At 38.7% G+C, this 23,316-nt stretch overlaps 1 protein-coding gene across 50 annotated transcripts in view; it reads left to right on the top strand.

The window, feature by feature from the left end:
* Window positions 1-23,316, top strand: part of Baz2b (bromodomain adjacent to zinc finger domain 2B) — a 325,808-nt gene that overhangs the window by 237,643 nt on the left and 64,849 nt on the right. For 21 of the 50 annotated variants that reach the window (XM_076568555.1, XM_076568559.1, XM_076568551.1 and 18 more), the window contains 7 exons: window positions 1,317-1,481; window positions 2,549-2,742; window positions 9,317-9,517; window positions 9,783-10,178; window positions 14,248-14,845; window positions 18,472-18,532; window positions 19,223-19,331. In XM_076568555.1, coding sequence (XP_076424670.1) covers window positions 1,317-1,481; window positions 2,549-2,742; window positions 9,317-9,517; window positions 9,783-10,178; window positions 14,248-14,845; window positions 18,472-18,532; window positions 19,223-19,331 — 1,724 coding nt within the window. Of the gene's footprint in view, window positions 1-1,316; window positions 1,482-2,548; window positions 2,743-9,316; window positions 9,518-9,782; window positions 10,179-14,247; window positions 14,846-17,118; window positions 17,404-18,471; window positions 18,533-19,222; window positions 19,332-23,316 lie in introns of all 50 variants that reach the window. The other 29 variants (XM_076568531.1, XM_076568529.1, XM_076568523.1 and 26 more) reach the window with 3 other exon arrangements.

Below are 23,316 nucleotides of genomic sequence, written 5' to 3'. Positions count from 1 at the left end.
CAGTCTGGGCTACCAAGTGAGTCCCAGGAAAGGTGCAAAGCTACACAGAGAAACCCTGTCTTGAAAAACCAAAAAAAAAAAAATAAAATAAAAAATAAAAATTATACAATTGGCTCCCCCCCCAAGAGTTTTAATGAAGAACTACTGTTTGAATATCTGAATTGCATTCCATGATTCTCCAATTTAGTTGTTTGATATGTATTTAAAAGAAATCAGTCATCTATAGTTAAATGAGAAGTATAAAGGAGAACCCAAGCTTTCCTTATCAATATTAAAACTAGAAGCTTTATAAGCCTTTTTTGTTTGTTTGTTTGGTTGGTTGGTTGGTTTTGGTTTTTGGTTCTTTGAGACAAGATTTCTCTGTGTAGCCCTGCCTGTCCTGGAACTCACTCTGTAGACAAAGCTGGCCTCGAACTCAGAGATCCACCTGCCTCTGCCTCCTGAGTGCTGGTGTTAAAGACATGCACCGTCACTACCTGGCTTATGCCTAACATTTTAATGAAAAATTATTTGTTTTGAAAATATTCTTTGAGAACTTATTTCTTAGTCTAAACAAAAAAGGCTTATTACTAAGTTTTCTATATTTTTGTTTTTTATTTGGCTACAGAATTATTTAATCCATAAATGCATTTGAGATACTCATCTGATAATATTAATTACCCACCCACCAGAATTGTCAAAGCCAAATTTATATTGTATATAATTGGAGGAAAATCTTTTTTTTTTTTTTTTTTTTTTTTTTTTTTTTGGTTTTTCGAGACAGGGTTTCTCTGTGTAGCTTTGCGCCTTTCCTGGAACTCACTTGGTAGCCCAGGCTGGCCTCGAACTCACAGAGATCCGCCTGGCTCTGCCTCCCGAGTGCTGGGATTAAAGGCGTGCGCCACCACCGCCCGGCAATTGGAGGAAAATCTTAAGAGGTTGCAGATGTCAGCTTCAAATCTAAAGTCTTGAAATAGATTAATATGGATTTAATTATTTTCCTTGTTGGCTTAGTAAATAGATTGTGTAAGTTATCAAGTCAAATGGTTTGTTTTATATTCTGGGTTTTTGGCAGTTTTTAAATTATGAAAATGTGTTATTTTTTAGCTTGAATCTAAAAAACTGTTAAGGGAAGAATCTTGAATAATGGCCTAGTAATAAGAGGAGATTATACAAGTTCGAATTACCTGTTTACAGTGGGAAAAAAAATGATCAGAACTATGTGACTTGAGCAGTTCTATCCCAGGAGAAACTTGAAACGTTGTTTCTGCAATAGTAGAAAATGGTGACTAGATGAATTTGAAAGTTAATTCAGTTTCCTTTTCTTTGGTTTTGAGGTGCAGAATGGTGGCGAACCACAGACGTTCACACTCGTGCAGGAGCGCCCTTCTTTCCACCCTTACTGGGAATTCCACCAATGTTCGCTCCTCCAGCCCAGAATCACGATTCTTCATTCCATTCAAGGACTTCTGGAAAGAGTAATCGAAACGGTCCTGAGAAAGGTACTCACATGAGCATGAGTGACGAGCCAGAACCCTGTCCCATGCCCCTTTGCAAGAGTTTGCTTTCAAGACCCTTTGCAGCCTTGTGCTCGATGCTTCCTTAGCATCTTGCTTGATCTTTACAATAATCAGATTACACACCTCCTGAGTTTGCAGCCGAGGTTAAATACTGTGCTAGGAAGCTCACTGACGTGCTTTAGCCGGGATCTGAACCCAGTTCTACTCCTCTTCCCTCTGCATGTCATTATCTCCTTACACCTAACTCAGTGGAATGCTGCTGCTTCTCAACTTAAGTATTAGTTTTGTCCAAGCCAGCACCCCACTACTGTGTTCTTCTTTGAAATGACCAGCATTTCTACAGTTTCTAAGTATTGTTATGATAGTATTTAGAAATTACAGTGTTGTAGATAGCCCATTGTTTTGGCTTCCTTCCTGCCTCCCTCCCTCCCTCCCTCCCTCCCTCCCTCCCTCCCTCCCTCCCTCCCTCCCTGCCTTTCCCTCCCTCCCCCCCTCTCTCTTTCTTTCTTTCTGGAACTGTAGTTACAGACAGTTGTGAGCCACCTTGTGGGTGCTGGGAATTGAACCCGGGTCCTCTGGAAGAGCAGCCAGTTTAGATTTTAACTGCTGAGCCATCTCTCCAGCCCTGCCCATTGGTCTTTTAAATTGAGTGTTTCTAAGCAGACAATACTTACATAGAATATATTTTCTAAATATGTTTGTTTAATTTAAATGATATTCACACAATTTAATGCTAGGAATAATTCCGTTGATTTAATGTATTCATAATGTTGCATGATGGTCACCCTGTATCATACTCTAAAATTTTATCTCTAAGAATTCTATACCCTGTAAATAATCACTCCTCCCTGCCTGTCACACTGTTGTTTGTACCTTGTCTCTACAGTGTTCATTATGAATCTTTCATTTAGAGGAATCATATGTGACTTTCAGTGTCTTTTTTTAACATACAGTGTTTGTGAGCTTGATCTACATTACACATGCACAAGTACTCTGTTCCTTGTTTTGGCCAAATAATGTCCCATCATATAAGCATGTTTATTTTCAAGGTATAAATGGGTCAGTTAATGGAAACAGTGCATCATCTGTACTTGGTGTCAGTACATCTGTACTGTCCACTCCTGCTTCAAGTTCCATGGGGCAGAATCAAAGCACAAGCTCAGGTGGAGGAAACCTAAAATGTCATCAGGAACAAAGCAAAAGTCAGCCTTTGGATGCCAGAGCCGACAAAATCAAAGATAAGGTAAGCTGTTTCTTTAAGAATAAGTATGTAATGGATCAATAGATAAGGTAAATATTTTAAAAGTCAAGCCACCAGAAAATGTGGGTTAATTTCTTGTTACCAACTCTTGTTTTTGCAGATGTATATTTTTATAGCATAATGTTGATATTAGAATAGATATCTTGGAATATTAAAACTCACAGTACCTGAACAAACAATATATTTGGTAGTAATAGTTAGGAGTTGAACCAAAGGAATTATACAAACTAAGCTCGTACTATACCACTGAGTTAGGCTCCCAGCTCCAAGACAACTTGAAGGAGACATACTAGATGCTGGCTCTATTCTAATTGCTTTCCACATCATTTTCAATTTTCCCTGTACCCTACATTTGGTGGTGGTTGTACAAATTGGAAAAAATAATTATCCAGTTAGTGGCTGAGTCAGAATTTGAAGCCAAAAATGTTAACTTGAGAGTCTCTAGTTTAGGGTAGCAAAACTAAACAAGCTTTTATTATGGGGAAGTTTTAGATCCTCTCAGTAGATCAGTTACTCCCATACAGAATCCACCCATTAGGCTTATGGAAGAGTTAACCACGTTGAGCCAGTTCTGCTCTGTATGCAAGTAGTCAGTTGATTTTCTCTGCACTGAACACATTCTTCTTTTCCTTTGCCTTTTGGTAGAAGATTAGGCATTCTTAAGGGAGAGTCCTAGGCTGGGCATGGTGTCCCACACCTTTACTCCCAGCCAAGGCAGGCTGAGCTCCAGGCCAGCCTGAGCTACATAGCAAATTTTAAGCTGTTAGAGAGACCTTGTCAAAAATAGAGCTACACAAACCGAAAGCCTGGGGGCAGTGTCCTATTAGAGGAGGGATTTTTGCTGCTGATTTAGTATTTCTTTCTCTTTATCTCTGTGTCTGTCTTTCTTTAAATTCTCTATGTATGTATATGTTTTTGCCTCCATTTGTCTATGCACTTGTGTGCCATCTCCATGGATGCCAGAAGAGGGAGTCAGATCCCTCAGGACTAGAGTTACAGTCAACTGTGACCTGCCTTGTGGGTATGGGAATTGAACCTGAGCCCTCTGGAAGATCACCCTTTGTTCTTAGCTTCTGAGCCATCTCTCCAGCCCCAAATTTAGTGTTTCTTTTAGGCTATGCTGTCAATGGATTCCTTTTTTTGCCAACTGATGGCCTCTAGACTGGTACTGTCCAAATACAGGCACTGGTGTACAAAGAACTCCAAAGGTGCACACCGGCCCGTGATCTCATCAGCATCAGAGCAGTTCTGTTGTTTCAGCTCTCACAGTGGCTGCACATGAATCTACTGCTGTTTCAGCCAGGAACGGCCCCCTTCTCAGGCAGTGGCCTGGCAGGACCTTTACATCTCTCCAGATCTACCTCCTGCCATCAAATGTAGTTTTTAACTAAATCTCTATCATTCTATTTACCAATAAAGACTCATATGAAATAAAGCTTGGATGAAAACCTGCTAGCTCAGAGAGTTTGAAGAGCATCTATCTGGCTTTCCCCCTTTGCCAGTGTCTCAGAGTGTCTCTTCAGTTGTTCCAAACCAAAAAGGACCGCCACAATCAAAGTCCCTCCTACTCTCTGTGGGTCTTTCTATCCATCTTCCAGATTCCCCCTGACTTCTATGATTACTTTCCGTCAACTAGTTGCTGACTCTGCCTCCTGACCCAAGGTTTATTTTATTTAGTTAACACAAATGCAAACTGGGAGTTCACAGTGTTATCATATACCCCGCAACACAGTTTATATGCAACACAGTTTTGCTGAAAAATGAATGGATGCCTTTTTGGTAATTTTCCTGGTACCTACCCTAGCTGTCTGTATTCCCTATGTGTGTGCCAGGGCCTTGCTGTATGATACCTCACTCAACAGTCCTGCTATATGGTGGGCAAGAGCTACTTCTTTTCAACAAAATCAAAAGCTTAGCCTCAGGTGAATGGGATCATGGGAAAGAAACTGTCTTCCTTAATCCTACAGAAAAATGACTCTATCTGTGATTTCCTTATTATTTAGAGAGGGGCTGTTCACTAGTTTTATCAGGCATCTCCTTTTATTAACTAATAGTTCTCAGAGCATGTTTCTGTTTTGTTTTGAGACAAGGTCTTACTTTGTAGGCTAGACTGGCCTGGAACCTAAGCTCCTCCTACCTCACTCCTTGTGTTGAGGTTGCTGGTGTGTATCAGCACCCCCTAGCTACTTGGTAATTCTTTGTTACCCTTTCTCAGTCAGATTGCTAATATGGGTTCTGCCTTCTGACTCGATCTTAAAAGAATTGGTTCCAGATGTAGGGTTAGTGGATAATTCACATGTATGGTAAATTCATTCCAGATTTCTAATCTTTCCAAGCTTCGGCTTCCCTTTTTAACATGATACAAGGGAAACCCTGACATCCCAGCTGCATAAAATGTTGGCCATCATTAGGTCCAGGTTTCATTTATCCAAGACACCTTCAGCTACATTTTTATCTTTATTTTCTTGATCTCTGTTTTCTCAGCAGAAAATAGCTATTTCTCAGAATATAGTACACCCATATAAGAGCTTGGGGAAGGTCACCTGGTGTCTCTAAGAAGCTGTACAAGACCCCAAACATTCTCTTTCTGCTTCAGACACTGAGCATTTGAGCCCACCGGCTGAAAGATCCTCAGCTCTTCCTGCAGGTGATTCGGTGCCGGGTGCTGCTTCCCACCTGCCGCTCTGCGGCTGCCCTCAGGTCTCCCTTAGGATGTGTTTCCAAGGGCAGTCCCAACGGTGTAAGCAGCAGGGCTCGTTCCTTATTTCTGCCGGCTCCTTCTTCTGTGTGTGACACAGCACCTGCTCACCTCCCATGCTTTAGGAAGCTAACCTCATGCATTGTGTCGTTGGATGCATGTCTGCACTGTATTTCTAAAATGCAAGGGTCCAAACTTTTCAACTTTGTCATCCTGCGTCTTGGAAGTCGTGATAAAAGTCTAGGGAAACGTGAAACCTCAAGTGGTGTACAGGTTCAAGGCATTGCACAAGAAGTTTGGAAGGCATGAATGTGGAACAGGTCTAACTTGTTTTTAGTGAGGAATCTGCACTGAGAGTCTTAAGCAGAATTAGGGCTCCTCACTAAAACCTCTCCAGAAGCACATATTCAAACTTACCTACAGACACTCCTCTTTCATGAACTGTACAGACAGATCTGAGGTACCATACTGGTGCATGTAAACACCCAATCAAAGTAATAGTATAAGAGACTTGCTGTTAAGCAAAGTTTTATCTAATCTTAAAGTAGAATTTATCATAATGTAAAATTTATGATTTCATATAATCTTAAGCAGTTGTGAATTATATATGTGCCAACATGTGTTATGGTAACAGATTGCTTAAATAAAATGAACATAAAATCCTGTATTTTTACTCATTATTTTTCAAGATTAAAAGCTTTGTAAAAACTGCCTCATTAGTGCTTTCCTGTATAGTTTGAAAGAAATTTCTTCAGATAATTTGTCTGTCCTTCCTCAGAGGTGGAATGCTGATCTCAGGCCTCCTCATTAGAGTCACTGATAAATACATTTCCTCATGTAGCTTGCTTAGATCATAGTTCAGACTAGAGTATAGAGACATACAGCCTGTTTTGAAAATAAAACTACTTAAAGTTGAAAGTATTCTGTTCTTCCAGTTACATGAATTTCTGTCCTGTGTAGCCAATTCCACCTTTAAAAATAATAAGACTGTCTGTCTGTTTGTTTGTTTGTTTATTTATTTGTAACTTGAAGAACATTTTAGAGAATATAAATTGACAGACTTGCCATGGACAAAGTGTGCTGTGAACCCCAACATTTAAATTATCATTTAAGTATAAATTATAGAATTATAATCTGATCCAGCCATTCCATTTGTGGGTATATGTTCCAAAGATTTGAATGAAGAGTCTCAAATATATGAACCTGTAGTTTAATTATCATGGTAACTAAAAAGTTTGATTCCTTCCATGTTACATTTATGTGTATGGATGTGTGCTAGCACACATTTCACAGCGCATGTGTGCAGATCGGAGCATAACCTTGAGAGCCCTTTCCCCATTTCCTCCCCATGTGTTGTCAGGCTCACGTTAGCCCCTGGCCATCTCCCTGGCCCAGGAGTTGGTGTTTAATGTGTTTAGTGTTTCTGTGTCACAGATGGAAAGAGTTCTGAAGGTGTCTTCTGACAATCATGTGCCAATCTGAATGTTTTTAATAGTACTGAGCTGTGCACTTTAAAATGCGTAAACGTTGAAGTTCAAAGTGTAGGTTCTCTGCAGACTTTAAGGAGGCTGGCCTCTGTTGTCGCTCCTTCCAGCAATGGCTGCTCCTCCAGAATCCAGTGCACTTGCCCTTTGCTCTGAAGAGCCATCTGAGTTGAGGTCTGTTGGCCTACCCCCCCTTATCACTTGCCACTTTGTCCTGTTCACTGTGCTCTGACTTGCCCGGAGTCCAGTTAGTGGCTTTTCCACCGCTGTCCTCCTGCGCTCGTTCTCCCTTGAGCTCAGCTTACCAGGTCCTGACAACAGCAGCACAGTCCTCCCTTCACCCTCCGGCACAGGGTGTGCACTAACACTCCTGTTTTTAAAAGAGACTCGCCACTCAGGATAATTTGATGTCTCCTGTTCTCACTAGCAGATTTTAAGTCTGTTCCTCATATCCTGTATCCCCAAAGATTTAAGCACCTATACGTAGCAGATAACATATCTTTGTTTTGTTACTCAAAAAAGTAGTGAAATTAAAGTTCAAGAGAGTTCTAAGAAACTCTGTCCTCAGATGGAATGAAGTTAAGCAGCTCTCCTTTGGTCATTTTTATGTATTCAAGGTGATTTTTAAAAAGTTTTCATGAAAGTAAAGAGACATTACCTAATTAATTTACAAATACAACATGTGTGCATGTGTACACACACACACACACACACACACACACACACACACACACACCACACATCACACATACACACATATGTACACCATTCCTAGGGACTTTGTAAATGAAATTGACTGAAATGATTGGGAGTAGGTACAAGTTCTACTTAATCGTTGCTCTATCTTTTCAACATTCCTTCTTTTCAGTCTTCCTATTAGTTGGCTTTTATTGTGGTTACATAACTAGTTTTGTAGTTCAGCCCCTGATTTATCTTTTGAACATTCCTCCGTTCCTGTAATGTGTTTGGATATAATCCCCCTTCTTCACCCTTTCCTCCTCCCGACTTCGTGCTTGCTGATGGGTGCTCTCTGCCGTATATGCTCTTCCCTCCCTCGCCCTCTCCATGCTCCGTCTCATCACCCTCCAAGTAGATTATTGTTGCCTGTATGTACATGGCTGTAGGACCATCTGCTGGAGCATGAGTAACCCCTCACTGCCTGCATCCCTAAGAAAGGTGGTCTTCCTCCTTCCAGTGGCCATCATTGCCAGGAGCTTCTCAGGTGTGGGTTGATCTTCAGGAGCCCTTCCCCCATCCTTTCTGCAGATTGAGCTAGCTTATTCTTCTTCAGGGCTTGTACAGTCACAACCACTTTGAATCGTGTGTGCCACTATAATTTCATGTCCCCAAAATACTCTTTCACTACAGGCATCTACACCTTCTGACCATTTCTTAAACATAGCCTACTTTTTAAATATGAACTTTTGTCAGCTTTTAATATTTTTCCCAATAAAGTCTTAATTATTCTAGAAATAGCTTTTTCCCTGTGTGATTTCTTCATTTCTTTTTAAATTTTTTAACGGCAAGGTTTCACTATGTAGACCAGGCTCGTCTGAAACTGGTAGAGATACTCCTGCCTCTGCCTGCTGACTGCTGTGTTGATATGAAATAGTCTTAGAAAGGATCGCATTTCCTGACATAGCACCACAAATCTTTTGCTGTCTGCCATGTCTTCCATGTGTCACTCAACACAGATGCAATTGTTTGCTCTTCTATGAAAAGTGCTTCCTCCTCTCTCCTCCATTAGACGGAGTTTCCTGTGTGCAAAGATTCGCTGTGGCACACAGTTACAGTAGGTACTTCAGAAGGTTCTGTGGCACATCTTAGGTAAAAGCGTGTCTCTTTACTATATAAATAGACAGCTCACACTAAATCTGTGGAATTATTTTGTGAACTACAATTTAAATGGTACACTATTTGAAACATAGGTAAATCTACATATGTATGATATTTATATTTTAACTGTTCTACATGGGACATTGTCTATTATTAAAAGCCATTATTTTATGCTTTATGCATAAGAATACAATTTACACATTAAGCAACATAATAGAATTATTTGATATAGTTTTAAGTAGGAGAATATAGGGAATTTTTTCAGATTACGAAATCAGTCCCCACCCCATAACAATATTTCAAATCATTGTTTTCTAAACAGATTAACGGGCAAATGCATTAAGTGACAAGCCATGTCAGAACTTACACTTTCTGTTGATGATTTCCTGTCAAATAAGTTAGCTAATAATAACCCTCATGATAAATCATTTCTCTTTTGATATTGAAGATATTGTTTGAAAATTAAAAGAGCTTATCTTTTACTGAAACCTGAATTTCTTCAAAAGTATAGCTTACCAAGTAACGGCTCTTTGTCCAGAAACCTAGGAAAAAAGCTATGGAAAGTTCTAGCAACAGCGATAGTGATTCGGGCACATCGTCAGACACCTCAAGTGAAGGCATCAGTAGTAGTGACTCAGATGATCTCGAAGAGGAGGAGGAAGAAGATCAAAGTATTGACGAGAGTGAAGAGGAGGATTCTGACTCAGAGACTGAAGCACAACACAAAAGTAACAACCAGGTATTGTTTTGCATGTGTCTCAACCTCGTTCACAGTTAGGAGGGAGTGCCTTCATCTCGCCTATAGCCTGTTTTGTTAATCACCTTCAGTTCTTTCCCACAGACAAGTGCTTTTAAAGGGTGTTTGTTATGTGTTAGTGACCTCTGTGTTATGTCTCTGTCATAGTGATTAACAATACTCTCTAAAATATTCTCTTTCTCCACATTTTACCACTTGATGCTCTTAATGGTTGCCAAGATAACTTCCTTTTAAATTTTATTTCCAGGTGCTATTACATGCTATTTCAGATCCAAAAGCAGATGGACAGAAAGCAGCTGAAAAAGCCCAGGAAAAAAGACTACAGCAGCCATTACCTCTTGTGTCTGAATCCCAGACCCACTCATCATTCCAATCCCAGCAGAAGCAGCCTCAGGTTTTGTCACAGCAGCTTCCATTTATTTTCCAAAGCTCTCAGGCAAAGGAGGAATCTGTGAACAAACATACCAGTGTAATACAGTCTACGGGATTGGTGGCCAATGTGAAACCTTTGTCTTTGGTAAATCAAGCCAAAAAGGAAACATACAGGAAACTCGTAGTTCCTTCTCCTGATGTACTTAAAGCAGGGAATAAAAATACCTCTGAAGAATCTAGTTCTTTGACCAGTGAATTGCGATCCAAACGGGTAAGTTAAATATTATGTACACAAGAATCTTAGTGCTGGGGTTTTATTACAAATGGGGCTAAGGTGTAGCTCAGTTTGTAGCACCTGCGCAAATGTGGAGCACAGCACTAGGTTTGATTCTCAACTCCAGACTTTTTATTTATTTAGATAGTTAGTTAGTTTAGTTTATGTGCATTGGTGAATTGCCATGGGTGTCGGGTCCCCTGGAACTGTTATTACAGACAGCTGTGAGCTACCATGTGGATGCCAAGAATCAAACCCAGGTCCTCTGGAAGAGCAGTCAATGTTCTTAACCATTGAGCCATCTCTCCAGCCTCCTCAACTCCAGATTTTATGCTATGGATGTAGCTCAGTGGTAGAGTAAGACCAAGGTTCAGTTCCCCACATCCCCCAAAACTGTGTTTTCTGATTTTATAGTCATAAACTATTTCATATATTTCTGACAAAACTATTGTGTCATCGACCCCTTCTACTCCCCTGTTTACTATTTGGGCAGTAAGCGTATATTATAGTTGAATAAGACATGTTTTATAATTACTTCTGTGTAAAATTAATGCCTCCTTATTTTAATATTAATATGTTCTCTGTTGAAGAAATTAACTTTTGTGTAATTTACCTTTACTCTTAGAATTTAAGTCTAAAACTTTTTTATAAAAAAATCTTTTTTCAGGAATAGCACAGTGGCATATGCCCATATTTCTTCTACTGTAAAGCCCAAAGCAACCATTGTTTTGTTGGTTTTTATTTTTTAATTTTATACATCTGTGGGGTGCGCGCATTCTAATTAAAAGTTTTAATGTTCTTACTGTCTAGAGATCATTCCAGAAGTAAACACAAGTAATTGCAAGTATTTTATGTGAAGAGACATTTCTTTCTTAAATGTGTATGGATGTCGTGTGTGTGTGTGTGTGTGTGTGTGTGTGTGTGTGTGTGTGTGTGTGTGTGTGTTGCATGTGGTTGCTGGGAACTGAACCTGGGTCCTCTGGAAGAGCAGCCGGTGCTCTTGACCACCTGGAGCCATCTCTCCAGGCCCATGAATAGACATTTGTATTAGACTCAATTCTAAATGATATTATCCACATGCCTTATTTAGCATTACAGAATATATTATGAGTACTTCTCTTAAAATAGTTTTCTTTATAGAGCACTGTAACATATTGAATTTCTCGTTTATTTGTTTATTTCTTATGACAATCTGTTTTGCTCCACATTACCTGCTATTAATTCTTCGGTCTTGTCATTAGTCTATGAATTTCTGATTTATCATTGATTCCTTTGACATTTACATTGTGAACATGTAATTTAAATTAGTATGTGTGAACAAAATAGATATATTGACCAGAAGTAGAATGTGATCTGTCAGTCAAGTCAGACCTGGAGGATTTTTTTTTTTTTTTTTTGCATTTGCAGAAAATGAGATAAGGGCTAATAAAGTAAGACCTTAGATGTAGGACTGTCCTTCAAACCCATCTGTTCCCATACACTGGCATGTGGGTAGTTGATGCTTTAAAACAGCAATAGATTTTCTACTAGTAAACACCATTATTAGATACTTTTCATAGCAACAAAGGATAGTAGGATAGTATGTGTAGTCTTAAGATTACCTGACTTGCCTTGAAATAAAAATGTAGTAACCTTTGTTTATTCCTGAAAGCTGTGGGTATAAACGTATGGTATGAGATTGTTTCGAGCTAAAGCAAGGAGTAGTTGCTGAAATTTAAAATATGAATGTACAGTGAAAACTTTGCTTTCATGGAACCATTTGGTCCAGTATTAAAAGGAAACATGTATTGCTTAGTAAAAGGTTTATTATATGACAGCTACGTCCTAAGAGCAGAAACATTGGATTTTTCTACCAGAGAATTGTATCTTGGATTTATAAAAATATTTTATGAGAATCATAGTATAAAATTCTTTTCACAAAAGGAATACATCAAATAAATACTAATTAAGAACTTGGTGATGGGTTGCATTTAGTAAGAATGTAGTAGCATTTGTTTACAAAGAATTATTTGAAGAATTTAATTTTTTCTGTATGAGTCTTTTGCCTGTATTGATATAGTTTGCACCACATGTGTACCTGATACTGAGGTGATCAGAAGAGGGGTCAGATCATCTTGAACTTGAGTTATGGGTGGTTAAGAGCCACCATGTAGGTTCTGGGAACTGAATCCTGGTTCTCTGCAAGAATAACAAATGCTCTTAACCGCTGAGTCACCTCTCCACTCCTGCTTTTAAAAATTAACACAATATGTTTTAGTCATTCAAAATCATTATATATTATCTCAATTATACGAACAAATTTTACATTTTTAAAAATTTCAGGTAGTTTTATTTAAAGATGTAGTATTCTCTTATTTTATACATATAAGTTTTTCCTGCGTGTATGTCTGAGTACTGCATTTGTGCTTGGCATTCACAGAGGCTAGAAGAGGTCATGGGAACCCCTGTATTTGAGTTGCAGACAGTTGTAAGCTATCCTGTGGCTACTGGTAATTGAACCCCCCAGGTCTTCTGGAAGATCAGCCAGTGCTCTTAACCACTGAGCCATCTCTCCAGCCCCTGAAGTAGTTTCTAATATCTGGTTTCCATTTTTATTAATAGAAGTAAATTTTATGGTTTGATTTTTCTATAAATTTTTCCCACAATAATGGCTATTCTTATGAAAGTTTACTTGTTTTCCTCTCATGCTGGGTATTGAACCCATGGCCTTGTGCAAGTACTCAGCTACTAAGCCTAGCACCCAACTCCCCACTGGCCTCCCAATATCTCAAAATTTTGCTTTGAAAATCTTTTCTAGCTGTACATGATGGCTCATGCCTGTAATGCCAGCTGAGGCTAAAGCCAGAGAATTACAGTAGGTTGGAGGACACTCTGGGTGACAGTGAGTCCCAGGGTGACCTGGGCTATAGAATGAGATTCTATCTCAAAGGACAAGAAATAAACAAACAGAAGACTTTCTTCCTCAAGAAGTCATTTGGTACTGGAGTATTAGTCTCAGGTGTGTTTCAAGTACAGGGCTATTAGTAATGCTTTAGCAAGACCGTAAATGACAGTTTCTGCTACAGAAATTTATCAGAAATGCAAACTTAGCTCTTTATATTATGCATACAAACCTGTATAATCAGAACAAAATTAGAGAATCACATGTTGAGGCATATGCTGTAATCTCATAACTTAGGGAATTAGAGGGAATTATCAGGACTTCAAGGCCATCCTAGCTACATGAGTGGTACTCTGTTTCAAAAAAGGGGAGAAAAAACAAAAAACAAAAACAAAACAAACAGAAAACTAGTATGTTGTTGTTGTTGGATATTAGTAAGGTAGATCACTTCAGGGATGGAGTAAAGAATGAATGTTTCTGACTGAGACGAATGTGGAAAGCTACTGAGTTAGAGCATGAAGCATGGGCAGTATTTCCCTTGTCAGGAACAGTGCATATAGACAAATGATTTTAGCAAGTTGTGGGAGGAGGAGGAGGAGAAGTGTGATACGGCGCTGGCCTTAGCAGCAGTCCAGTCAGCCAGAAAGGAAGGCTAGTGAGTATTATGAGATGATGTGCATGCTACTGAATTCACAAGGTTGGCAGTGTGCCCAGAAGCTAATAAAAGAAAACTAATACAAAGTTTGTGTTCTCATATCGTATTTGTTGGGAGTTGGAAAGGAAGAAATAACAGCATGGCCAAAGTTTGAGCGATATTTAATGAATGAATCCAAGCACATGGTAATAGACTAGTTTTTTCTGCGGGGGGGGGGGGGTATTTTTAGAGTTTCAGGATTGGATTATTGTGAAAACGAGAGAGAGCACCAGTAAGGAGAGGGACAGCCTAGAAACCCAGGCCTTGGAGTGCATAGAGCGAGTGAAAGTGTGACTATTAATATATATATATGTAAGTCTGGCCATGGTTCCACCGCCCGTTGTCATTGCTGACACGCCTGCCCCACGCCTGTAGGTCATGCTTTCAGTCTCTCTGTGAAGCTCTATGTACTCTGATACCGACAAACAGAAGCCGTCCTTGTTTTCTGTCTCATTGGTTTTCTGTTTGTTTTCTTACTTGTGTTTCATCAGGAACAATATAAACAGACATTCCCATCACAAGTAAAGAAACAAGAGTCGTCGAAGAGCCTGAAGAAGGTTATTGCAGCTTTGTCAAATACAAAAGCAACCTCTAGTTCACCAGCACATCCAAAACAACCATTAGAAAACAACCACCCTAATCCGTTTTTGACAAATGCACTTTTAGGGAACCACCAACCAAATGGAGTTATTCAAAGTGTCATTCAAGAAGCTCCCTTAGCACTTACTACCAAAACTAAAATACAGAGTAAGATGAATGAAAATGTTGCCAGTAGCACCCCATTTTCCTCACCTGTCAACCTGAGCACAGGTGGGAGAAGAACTGGCAATCAGACCCCTGGCCTGCCCTCCACCTCTCCCATACTGCACAGTCAAGGGAAGGAGAAAGTGGTTAGCAATAACGTAACACCACTGAAAACACAGCATCACTCTCATCCTGCAAAATCTTTGGTGGAACAGTTTAGAGGAACGGATTCAGACATTCCCAGCAGTAAAGACTCTGAAGATTCAAATGAGGATGAGGAGGAAGATGATGAGGAAGAAGATGAAGAGGATGATGAAGAGGATGAGTCTGATGACAGTCAATCAGGTTATTTTCTGTTTTAAAATTTAAAGTCTATTTCCAAATATCTAGCAAAATGGTTGGAAAAAAATCTTAATTTACACACTTGAAATCATTGTCATTCACTGTTTCTTATACTCAGTAAATTAGAAAAGTAGTTGATATTGAAGTTCGAAGTTAATCCTAGCTTATCATTCACCTGGATTTAAATGACGACTTGTAAAGTGGGTATGCTGATGCATGAAGTGAACAATTTTATTAGCTTACTGAATTTTCACTTAATTCAGGAGCACTTACCCGCAGTACAATTGCTACTCTTTTTAAAAATAATTTCTAGCCAGATGGTGGTGGCATATGCCTTTAATACCATGAGAGGCAGAAGGAGGCAGATCTCTGAGTTTGACAAAGAGAATCTCTCTTTAGAAAGAACAACAACAACAACAATAATAATAATTTTGAGCCGTATGTAGTGGTGTATGTGTTTAATCTCAGCACTCAGGAAGCAGAAGCAGATGGATCTCTGCATTTGAGGCCAGCCTGATCTATAGAGTGAGTTCAAGGACAGCCAGGACTACATAGAGAAACTCTGTCTGGGGAGGGCAGGAACTATTAGTTCCTTGAGAACTTCATTCAATATGTTTTTAATACAGTCACTGTAGGAAACCAGCCCCCACATTTACTTACCCCAGGGACTCTTGAGGAGGGAGGGATAAGAGACTTAGTTAGAAATGGAGGGGAGAGAAACAGAGAGAAACACAGGATAGACTCGGGTGGGCCTGGATCCTTATCCACCGGCCCAGAACTTTATTCCAAAGGTCTGTTTATAACAATGCCAAGGGGTGGTGCAAAAGACCTCCCCCTTGCTAGTTACAGTCAAGTACAGACCCTCACAAACACCTGGCCCATGGTCCAATCAACCTCCCATGCAGTCCTGCTGAGTACAACCACTAGGAAACCTAGTGGTTCCAAGTCCCCTGCCCCTTCCTCTTTCCTCATTATCCCCCTTCCCTTCTCCCCAGCTTTTTGTCTTTTACCTATATCAAGGCCAATATTTGCTGTCCAAATATTCTTGGTTGTATTTTATTCTCTCCTGCTACTTATTAAAACATTACAGGATATCTTTAAAATTATTCATCATGGTCATTCAAAAAGAACCAAATGGGGCTGGAGGAATAGCTCAGCCATTAAAGGCTAGGCTCACAACCAAAAAAGAACCAAATGTCAAGTCCTTTTTGATATCAGAATTTACTAAGTAATGTGGAGTCATGAACTTAAGCCTTGATTAAATTTTCATTTTCTCCGTAGTATTTTCTTTCGTTTAAGAGAGACTGCTTTTAAACACATAAAATGCAAGACAACTAAAAATTTAAATGCAGAGATTACATAAATATATTTGTAGTTATGTTTGTATGTGGATTTATTACTGGTCAGCCAGAAATTTTTTAGTAACCAATGTGAACAGGAAAAGAGTCACTGTACAGTTTACTGTCCTCATAATGTAAAATCCTGAAAGGTGCTTCCTGTAAAAACTAGCTTTTCCTGAACCCCAGTGCAGGCAGTAGGCCCACAGTGGTGAGGGCCACCTACATGCTGCTCTGCGCATCTCTGTGGTATAGTCTTGTGTTTATCTCGAGTTTAACAATCCGTTCTTGTATGTTGCATGGCTAGAGGAGTATTACTAATATATGTGTTAATATATCGGACTTTACAGCCAGGACAGACCTCCCCCAGCCAGTCTTTTGCCCCTCCACAGTTATTCCTGTGAGCATAGTTTGTGAATCTCGAGACGCCTGATGAAGTCTTTACAGAACTAGGAAAACTACAGCTATAAAAGCAGAACACCAAACCGGAACCCTGCCCTAAACAATCGTTTTCTTTTGTGCAGAATCGCAAATAACAGACTGATGGTTGTCCCAGGACAGTGAGATTAGCACAGGAGACTGTAAACTCTGGCACTTGTCAGTTTGCTCAACAATATCCCTTCTTTTACCTAACTTTCTCTATTAAGTTGAAATTAATTTTGAAAGCATTAAGCTGAACTGAAATGTGAAGTGTCATGTGGGAACTATTTCATGATTCAAATACTAAGTAAAAGTGTTTTAAGAGGAATTTGAGGAACTGTAGTCTCCATACACTTTACTCAAATAGCTTATGAGATGGTTTTACATTTACACTTACTCTTGGGAAGTTGCTTCCTTGAATTCTCAATATACTGGTTCTGAAATACTCCCTTTCGGTGCAAACTTCAGGTGATTGGTTATGACCTAGTTATAATATCCAGGTGCTTCTTTGCTTCCCAGAATCAGATAGTAATTCAGAATCAGATACAGAAGGCTCAGAAGACGACGAGGAGAAAGACCAGGAGGACTCAGATAGTGACACAGAAGGGGAGAAAACTGCCACGAGCCTCAACCAGACAACCTCCTCTGCCAACAGCACCCCCATCAGTCTCACAGCTCACTCAGCACCTCACAACCTCCACATAGGAAGCGCCCCAGGCTCTGCTCCTGCTGCCCTGTGCTCTGAGTCCCCGTCTCCTGCTTTCCTTGGTACTTCTTCCACACTCACTGCAAGTCCACATTCTGGTACTACCCTTTATTTCTATCCATGTACAGTCAAGGCAGACTGCAGCCGGGACTGCTGTCTACATAGCTTTGGGGAGAGGAGCTCGTTTGACCATCTATTGCTCTAGATTTGTAGATTGCCTAAGAAACATTGCATTTTGAAGATTTCATCCATTGCCTGAGACTTTAATTTTTTTTTCCCTGTGGTTTTTATTTTAAGAATCTAATTGATGATCCCTCTTGATTTTGAATCTTTTCTTGTTTTATGTTCACCCTTTAATTTAGTATGGAATTCAATTCAGACTTGGATTTTTGTGTTTTACATGAAATGATCACCTGGGCAATTAAATGCCTGCTCACTCACTGTACAGTCAACATCTTCAGATTTTTTTTTGAGTGAATAGCATTCTTAATCCATAGAATACTATCTTTTTACATATTTGATTTCTTATAAACATCTAGGCATTTCCATTTTAAATTTCCTACATTTAACAATCCAAGGCTACTCTGCATTCTCATTCAATAACTAAGAAAATATGGGTTTGTATAGTAATTTGCTACTGTTTTACTTATTTGACTTTCATTAGCACTTTCTAATTTTTGCTTTATTTACAACAAACAAGCATGATGTCCTACTAATTTTATATTTATTTGTATTTGTCTTAAAAGTGTACATATAATCACAATTCCATTCCTGTGTGGTTTTGATTAAAGGCCTGGTACTGTTTGAGGCCATGGGTATATATGCGCATAGAAATTAAATTGTCTTTAAATATTTGAGCCAGCCTTTAAAATTTGTAGTGTTTATCTAAAAATCTCATAGACTTCTGAAGAAAATGAAGTGGTTTTGAAACCTAGCCACTGTTTCCTTTCTTATTGGCGCTTCTGCTAATGACAAGAGAAACACTTTTCTAGAGAAAGCCTGGTGTCTGTCTTAGGGCAGATGGGGAAACCTCTTCTGTCTTACATAGTGTGCTTTGTCAAAAAAACCTAGAAATAATGCAGTTTTCATAAATATACTAATAATCTGTCAGAGAACTGTCACCTGTACATTTGAACAGCTCATGTCCTGGTTGACTTTCCTTAAAGGTACATCCAAGAGAAGAAGAGTAACAGATGAACGCGAGCTGCGTGTACCTCTGGAATATGGGTATGCCACACAAGGCTCTCCTCCCTTAGTGCCTGAATGTTTCATATATACTTGATTTCTTGTTAATTAGTGATTAGAACATAACAAAAGGCAAAATGTTGATTTACCAGAAAACTGAAAGCACGTCTAATACCTCATGAACCTAAAGAAGGACAGTGTTGGGGTGGGTTCATGTGACTGGAATGAACCAACGGCCGTCACATGTCAGAGAGCCGAAGAATACTAGCAGAAGGCTTTGTCAAGAGAAAAGTAAAGAGCAGTGAAAGATGTCATGGTAAAGGCCGAAGTACTCAAGGGAAGATTAGTTTATTTGGTTCTAGTTCCAGGTAACCCTTAAGACTGGGTGTTCAGGGCCACAGAGCTAGAGAGGCGTGCGTGTGCTTTTTGCACTTGGAGTTTTCTGCTCTTCAAAGAAACAGTCCATGTTACTCAATGCATAAGCCCTCAAAGTAATTCCAGCAGTGATTACTATAAAACTTGATAGTTCAATGTTTTCAAGTCAAGTCTTTAATTCTGTAGATGAATTAGTTAGCTAAAAATCTAAATCATTTTAAAATAAATGTATTTGGGTTATATGATTAGTTTTTCTCATTTTAATGTTTTATGAAGAGCATGTTACTATTTTTAACTTTTTAAAAGTTTTCTTAATTAAATGAAGTATCTTACAATGCTCATTTCTGTTATATGTAGCTGGCAGAGAGAGACAAGGGTAAGAAACTTCGGTGGGCGCCTTCAAGGAGAAATGGCATATTATGCTCCATGCAGCAAGAAGCTTAGGCAGTACCCTGATGTGATAAAGGTAAATACGTTTCTCCAGGTTTCATACATTTGGTTCTGATACAGCATTCTAACACAGAGGGGAAATGCACTTCTTTCTCAGATGAAGTTCCTTGGTACAAAATATTCTCTTGTATGGGTCTGATGTGCTTAACCTAAATTGCTCACCTAAATATAGCTTCTTTATGAAATATGCAAGACATTAGTGTCTTGAAAGCTAGCTGCACATCAAAGATGGCTTATAATTATCAAAACCTGAAATGGAAAAACATGTTTTTGGTTGTTTTTTTTTTTTTATTTTTTTTCACTCAGCAGAAATAGAAAAATAGCTATCCCAAGGGGCAATTTTAGCTTCACTGCAAAATTAAGAGTGGGTGGCTTCTATGAAGCTAGAGATGACCTGAGGATCCACCTTTTAAAGTAGTCTTTGGACCAAAAGTGGTACTATAACCTAAATGAGTAAGTCTCACTGACTCTAGAGGATTGCCTTTGTCAGCTAACGTGCAGTGCTGTGATGATTACTCAGGAAGACCTCAGTGCACTCTTCCAGTGACAGAGGGCTTTGATGTAATGGTGTTTTTTATACTTAGCTAAACTCTTTCCTGCTTATTAATTGTATCAACAGTTTTGTACTTTATATCAGTATAAAAATACATGCATTGTTTGTCTGAAGTTATACCCCAGATTGGTAAAACAGTTTTAGAAAAACTAGTTTGAACTGGCAGTTCATGAGACACTGCAAAAATTATTTTGAATACCACGTGGTTTGAGGACAGGATTTTGTCATCTTATCACACCACATTATGTGATCCATTGCATTCTTTACATGTTTTTTTAATTTGGGAAGTAGAGATCCTTAGTATTAGGTAAGTGGAAATTCTAGTGTTTTGCAGGAATTGGGCTTTCAATTAATTATGCACATTTTTTAACATATTAGCACAGTTGCCTCTGAACTTGTGAATTATATATACAACTTTACACTCACTCCCCAAAAACAACTTCCCAAGAAGGTCTCATTTATGTGATGTTTCCTTGGAGATCATCCCTTTCCTCTTACATTTACCTGTAAATGCTTATTCAATTCCTGTTATCTTTACCAGTCCTGTTGAAAGCATTTCTAGTTTAGGGAGTGATGAAAGGTAGATTCTTGTTAACCATGCATAGTCTTGTCATTCCAAACAATAAAATAATGTTCATTTTCCTTCAGTTTCTTCATCTATCATATAGAGATAACAATTGTAACATTTCTGCCTTATGAGATTATAGCCAAGTTAAAATGAGATAATATGCAAGAAACTGTTTCAGATAGGTTCAGATGCTCAGCGAAGTAGATAATGTTTTCTTGATCAAGCCTCTTCCCCTTTGGGCCAGTTATAAGGCACAGAAATGTTTTGATTTTGTTTGTTTGTTTGTTTTCTGGAACTAACAATTTCTTTGTGAAAAGGCATGCATTTCCATGTTTCTTACTCAGAAAATTAAGCAGATCCCAAGGTCACATAACCTCAATAAGGCAGAGCTGTTAATGAATGAATGAGGAACTGAAGGCTCTGGAAATGTGTTCTTTGTACAAGTCACATAAGTGTAGCTGGAGTTTTCTCTAGTCCCACCAGGGCCCGCAGCCACTCAGACCCAAGTAAACACACAGAGACTTACATTACTTATAAACTGCATGGCCATGGCAGGCTTCTTGCCATCCAGTTCTTATATTTTAAATTAACCCATTTCTATTAATCTGTAAGTTGCCACCTGGCTTGTGGCTTACCAGTACTTTACATCTTACTTCTCATGGTGGCAGTGTCTGGCAATGTCTCCTGACTCAGCCTTCCTGTTCCCAGAATTCTCCTCTCTGTTTGTCCCGCCTATACTATACTTCATGCCTGGCTACTGGCCAATCAGCATTTTATTTATCAGCCAAAATCAAAGCAACACATTCACAGCATACAGAGCGATCAATATCCACAGCATATAAACCTTTTCCAGGTGTTACCATGAGGACTGTGTTGTGTTCAGTTCTAATTGTCTCCTTACTGCTGGTTCACAATGCCAAAATTTTGATTATAGGGTTTTTCTTATTTTGACTTATTTTTTTAAAAATTAAATTTATTTATTTATTTATTTTTGGTTTTTCGAGACAGGGTTTCTCTAGGTAGCTTTGCGCCTTTCCTGGATCTCGCTCTGTAGACCAGGCTGGCCTCCAACTCACAGAGATCCGCCTGGCTCTGCCTCCTGAGTGCTGGGATTAAAGGTGTGCGCCACCACCGCCCGGCTTAAAAATTAAAATTTTTAATTTCAACTCAGTTTGTCACCAGATTTTTTTTTTTAATCTGAGTGAGCCACTGTGTTTTAAATAAACTCCCTACATACTAGTTCAGATTTTTACTAAGAGACATTTTGGAAGGAAGAATTATTAGAAATTCTTCTTTTTAATCTTTGATTCATCATTCTGATCTTTATAACAGAATCATCTTTATGCTTTTTTATTCAATAGACTTTTGATCTGAGGGGAAAGCTAATTGCTATTCAATACATGAAAGATTTTTGGTATTGTATCAATATAATTAGACTTAATCTATAAGGCCTCATTACACAGAGCAGAATGTTCTTTGACATTCATTCACTTTATTAAACACAATCAGTGTTCAGCAGAGTGTCTTGTTGAAATCAATTTCAGGTAAGAACTTGGATGAGTTATTAGAGCTGTAACATGTTGAGCAACCAACATTTCAGAGTACACAGGGAAGATAACATGAACTCTGATACCAGCTTTTAGTTCAGAAAAGTTAGTTAAATTCACTTTAAAGTACTTTTTGAGAGCTATGGCTAAAGGTACCCAAGAAAATGTTTTACTTAAAGAATTAGAAATGTTCATGCTTTCAAAATTCTTATAGGTGCAAAGTGATAATATATTTTATATATTATATTATTCATGTTTAAGCATAGGACCAATTAGAAATTTATATAATTATGTAAGAATTTTCTGTGAAAGTTAATGGGTTATCCTTTTGTTAGAGTAACTGATGGGAAAGATTTTTTTTCCTTTAGTGTTGAAAACAAACAACAATCTAAATCAGAAGCTGCCTGTACCACTTCTCAGGCTTAGCCTAGTCTGCCCATCTGGCCTTGCGCTTCAGAACTGGGTCTCTGTAGACATCCTTGTTGACCACAGTTTTGTCCCAGGGGCTATCAATTGAGTACCTTGTAGGCTTGATGCTACTATAGTTGTAAACCTTCACAACGGACTTGATCTTTGACCTTTTGGTGACTTCCTTCTTGGCCATGGTGGTCACCTTTTGGGATTGTTGTCAATACCATCCACTACAGCATAGTCTAGGGGAGGTCTGAGGTGTGATCATCAGTGCCCTTTTTAATGAAGGCTTTGCACTGGAGGAGCATCCAGCCAGAGCAAATACCACTTTCCCAAGTTTCCCAAACTTTTCCAATTCAACAGTAAGCACAAAGCCGGAAGGAAAGTTGATTAGCTAATTTTTTGGAGGTTATAAAATACGGTTTGGCACAAATGCATTGTCACACAATAATAGTTTTCTCTGTGTATAAAATACTTCTAGCTTTATACAAATTGTATAAAAGTTTGATGGCTAGCCATATATTAAAAACACAAGTGCATACTCCAAATGGAGGCTAACTAGTACGGTGTTGCGTGTCTGCAGTCCCAGCAGTGGATGAAAAGGGGGGGAAATTGCAAATTCAAGGCCAACCTGGTCTGCATATTGGGTTTGTGTTTTAAAATATAACACCAACAAAAATCCAAAAAGGGGGAAAAACATAAATATGTCAAAACTGATAATGGCTTTAATTGGTCATGGTAGAAGAGATTGTTTTATTCTTCTGTTTTTTGTGTTTTCATGTTTTACTCATCTCTTTTGTGTGTTTTCTGTGTTCTAAAATTTATTTGAATCAAATATAGGATGTGGAAAATAGTTTGCTTTTCAAAGTAATATTTCTCTACCTTGTAATGCAATACAGCTAAGAACTTTTTATTTTTAAAA

This window comes from Peromyscus maniculatus, chromosome 4, assembly GCF_049852395.1.
Source record: "Peromyscus maniculatus bairdii isolate BWxNUB_F1_BW_parent chromosome 4, HU_Pman_BW_mat_3.1, whole genome shotgun sequence".
Lineage (NCBI taxonomy): Eukaryota > Metazoa > Chordata > Mammalia > Rodentia > Cricetidae > Peromyscus > Peromyscus maniculatus.
Note: the sequence above shows the minus strand (reverse complement) of the source record. Positions and strands in the feature narration are given on the sequence as shown.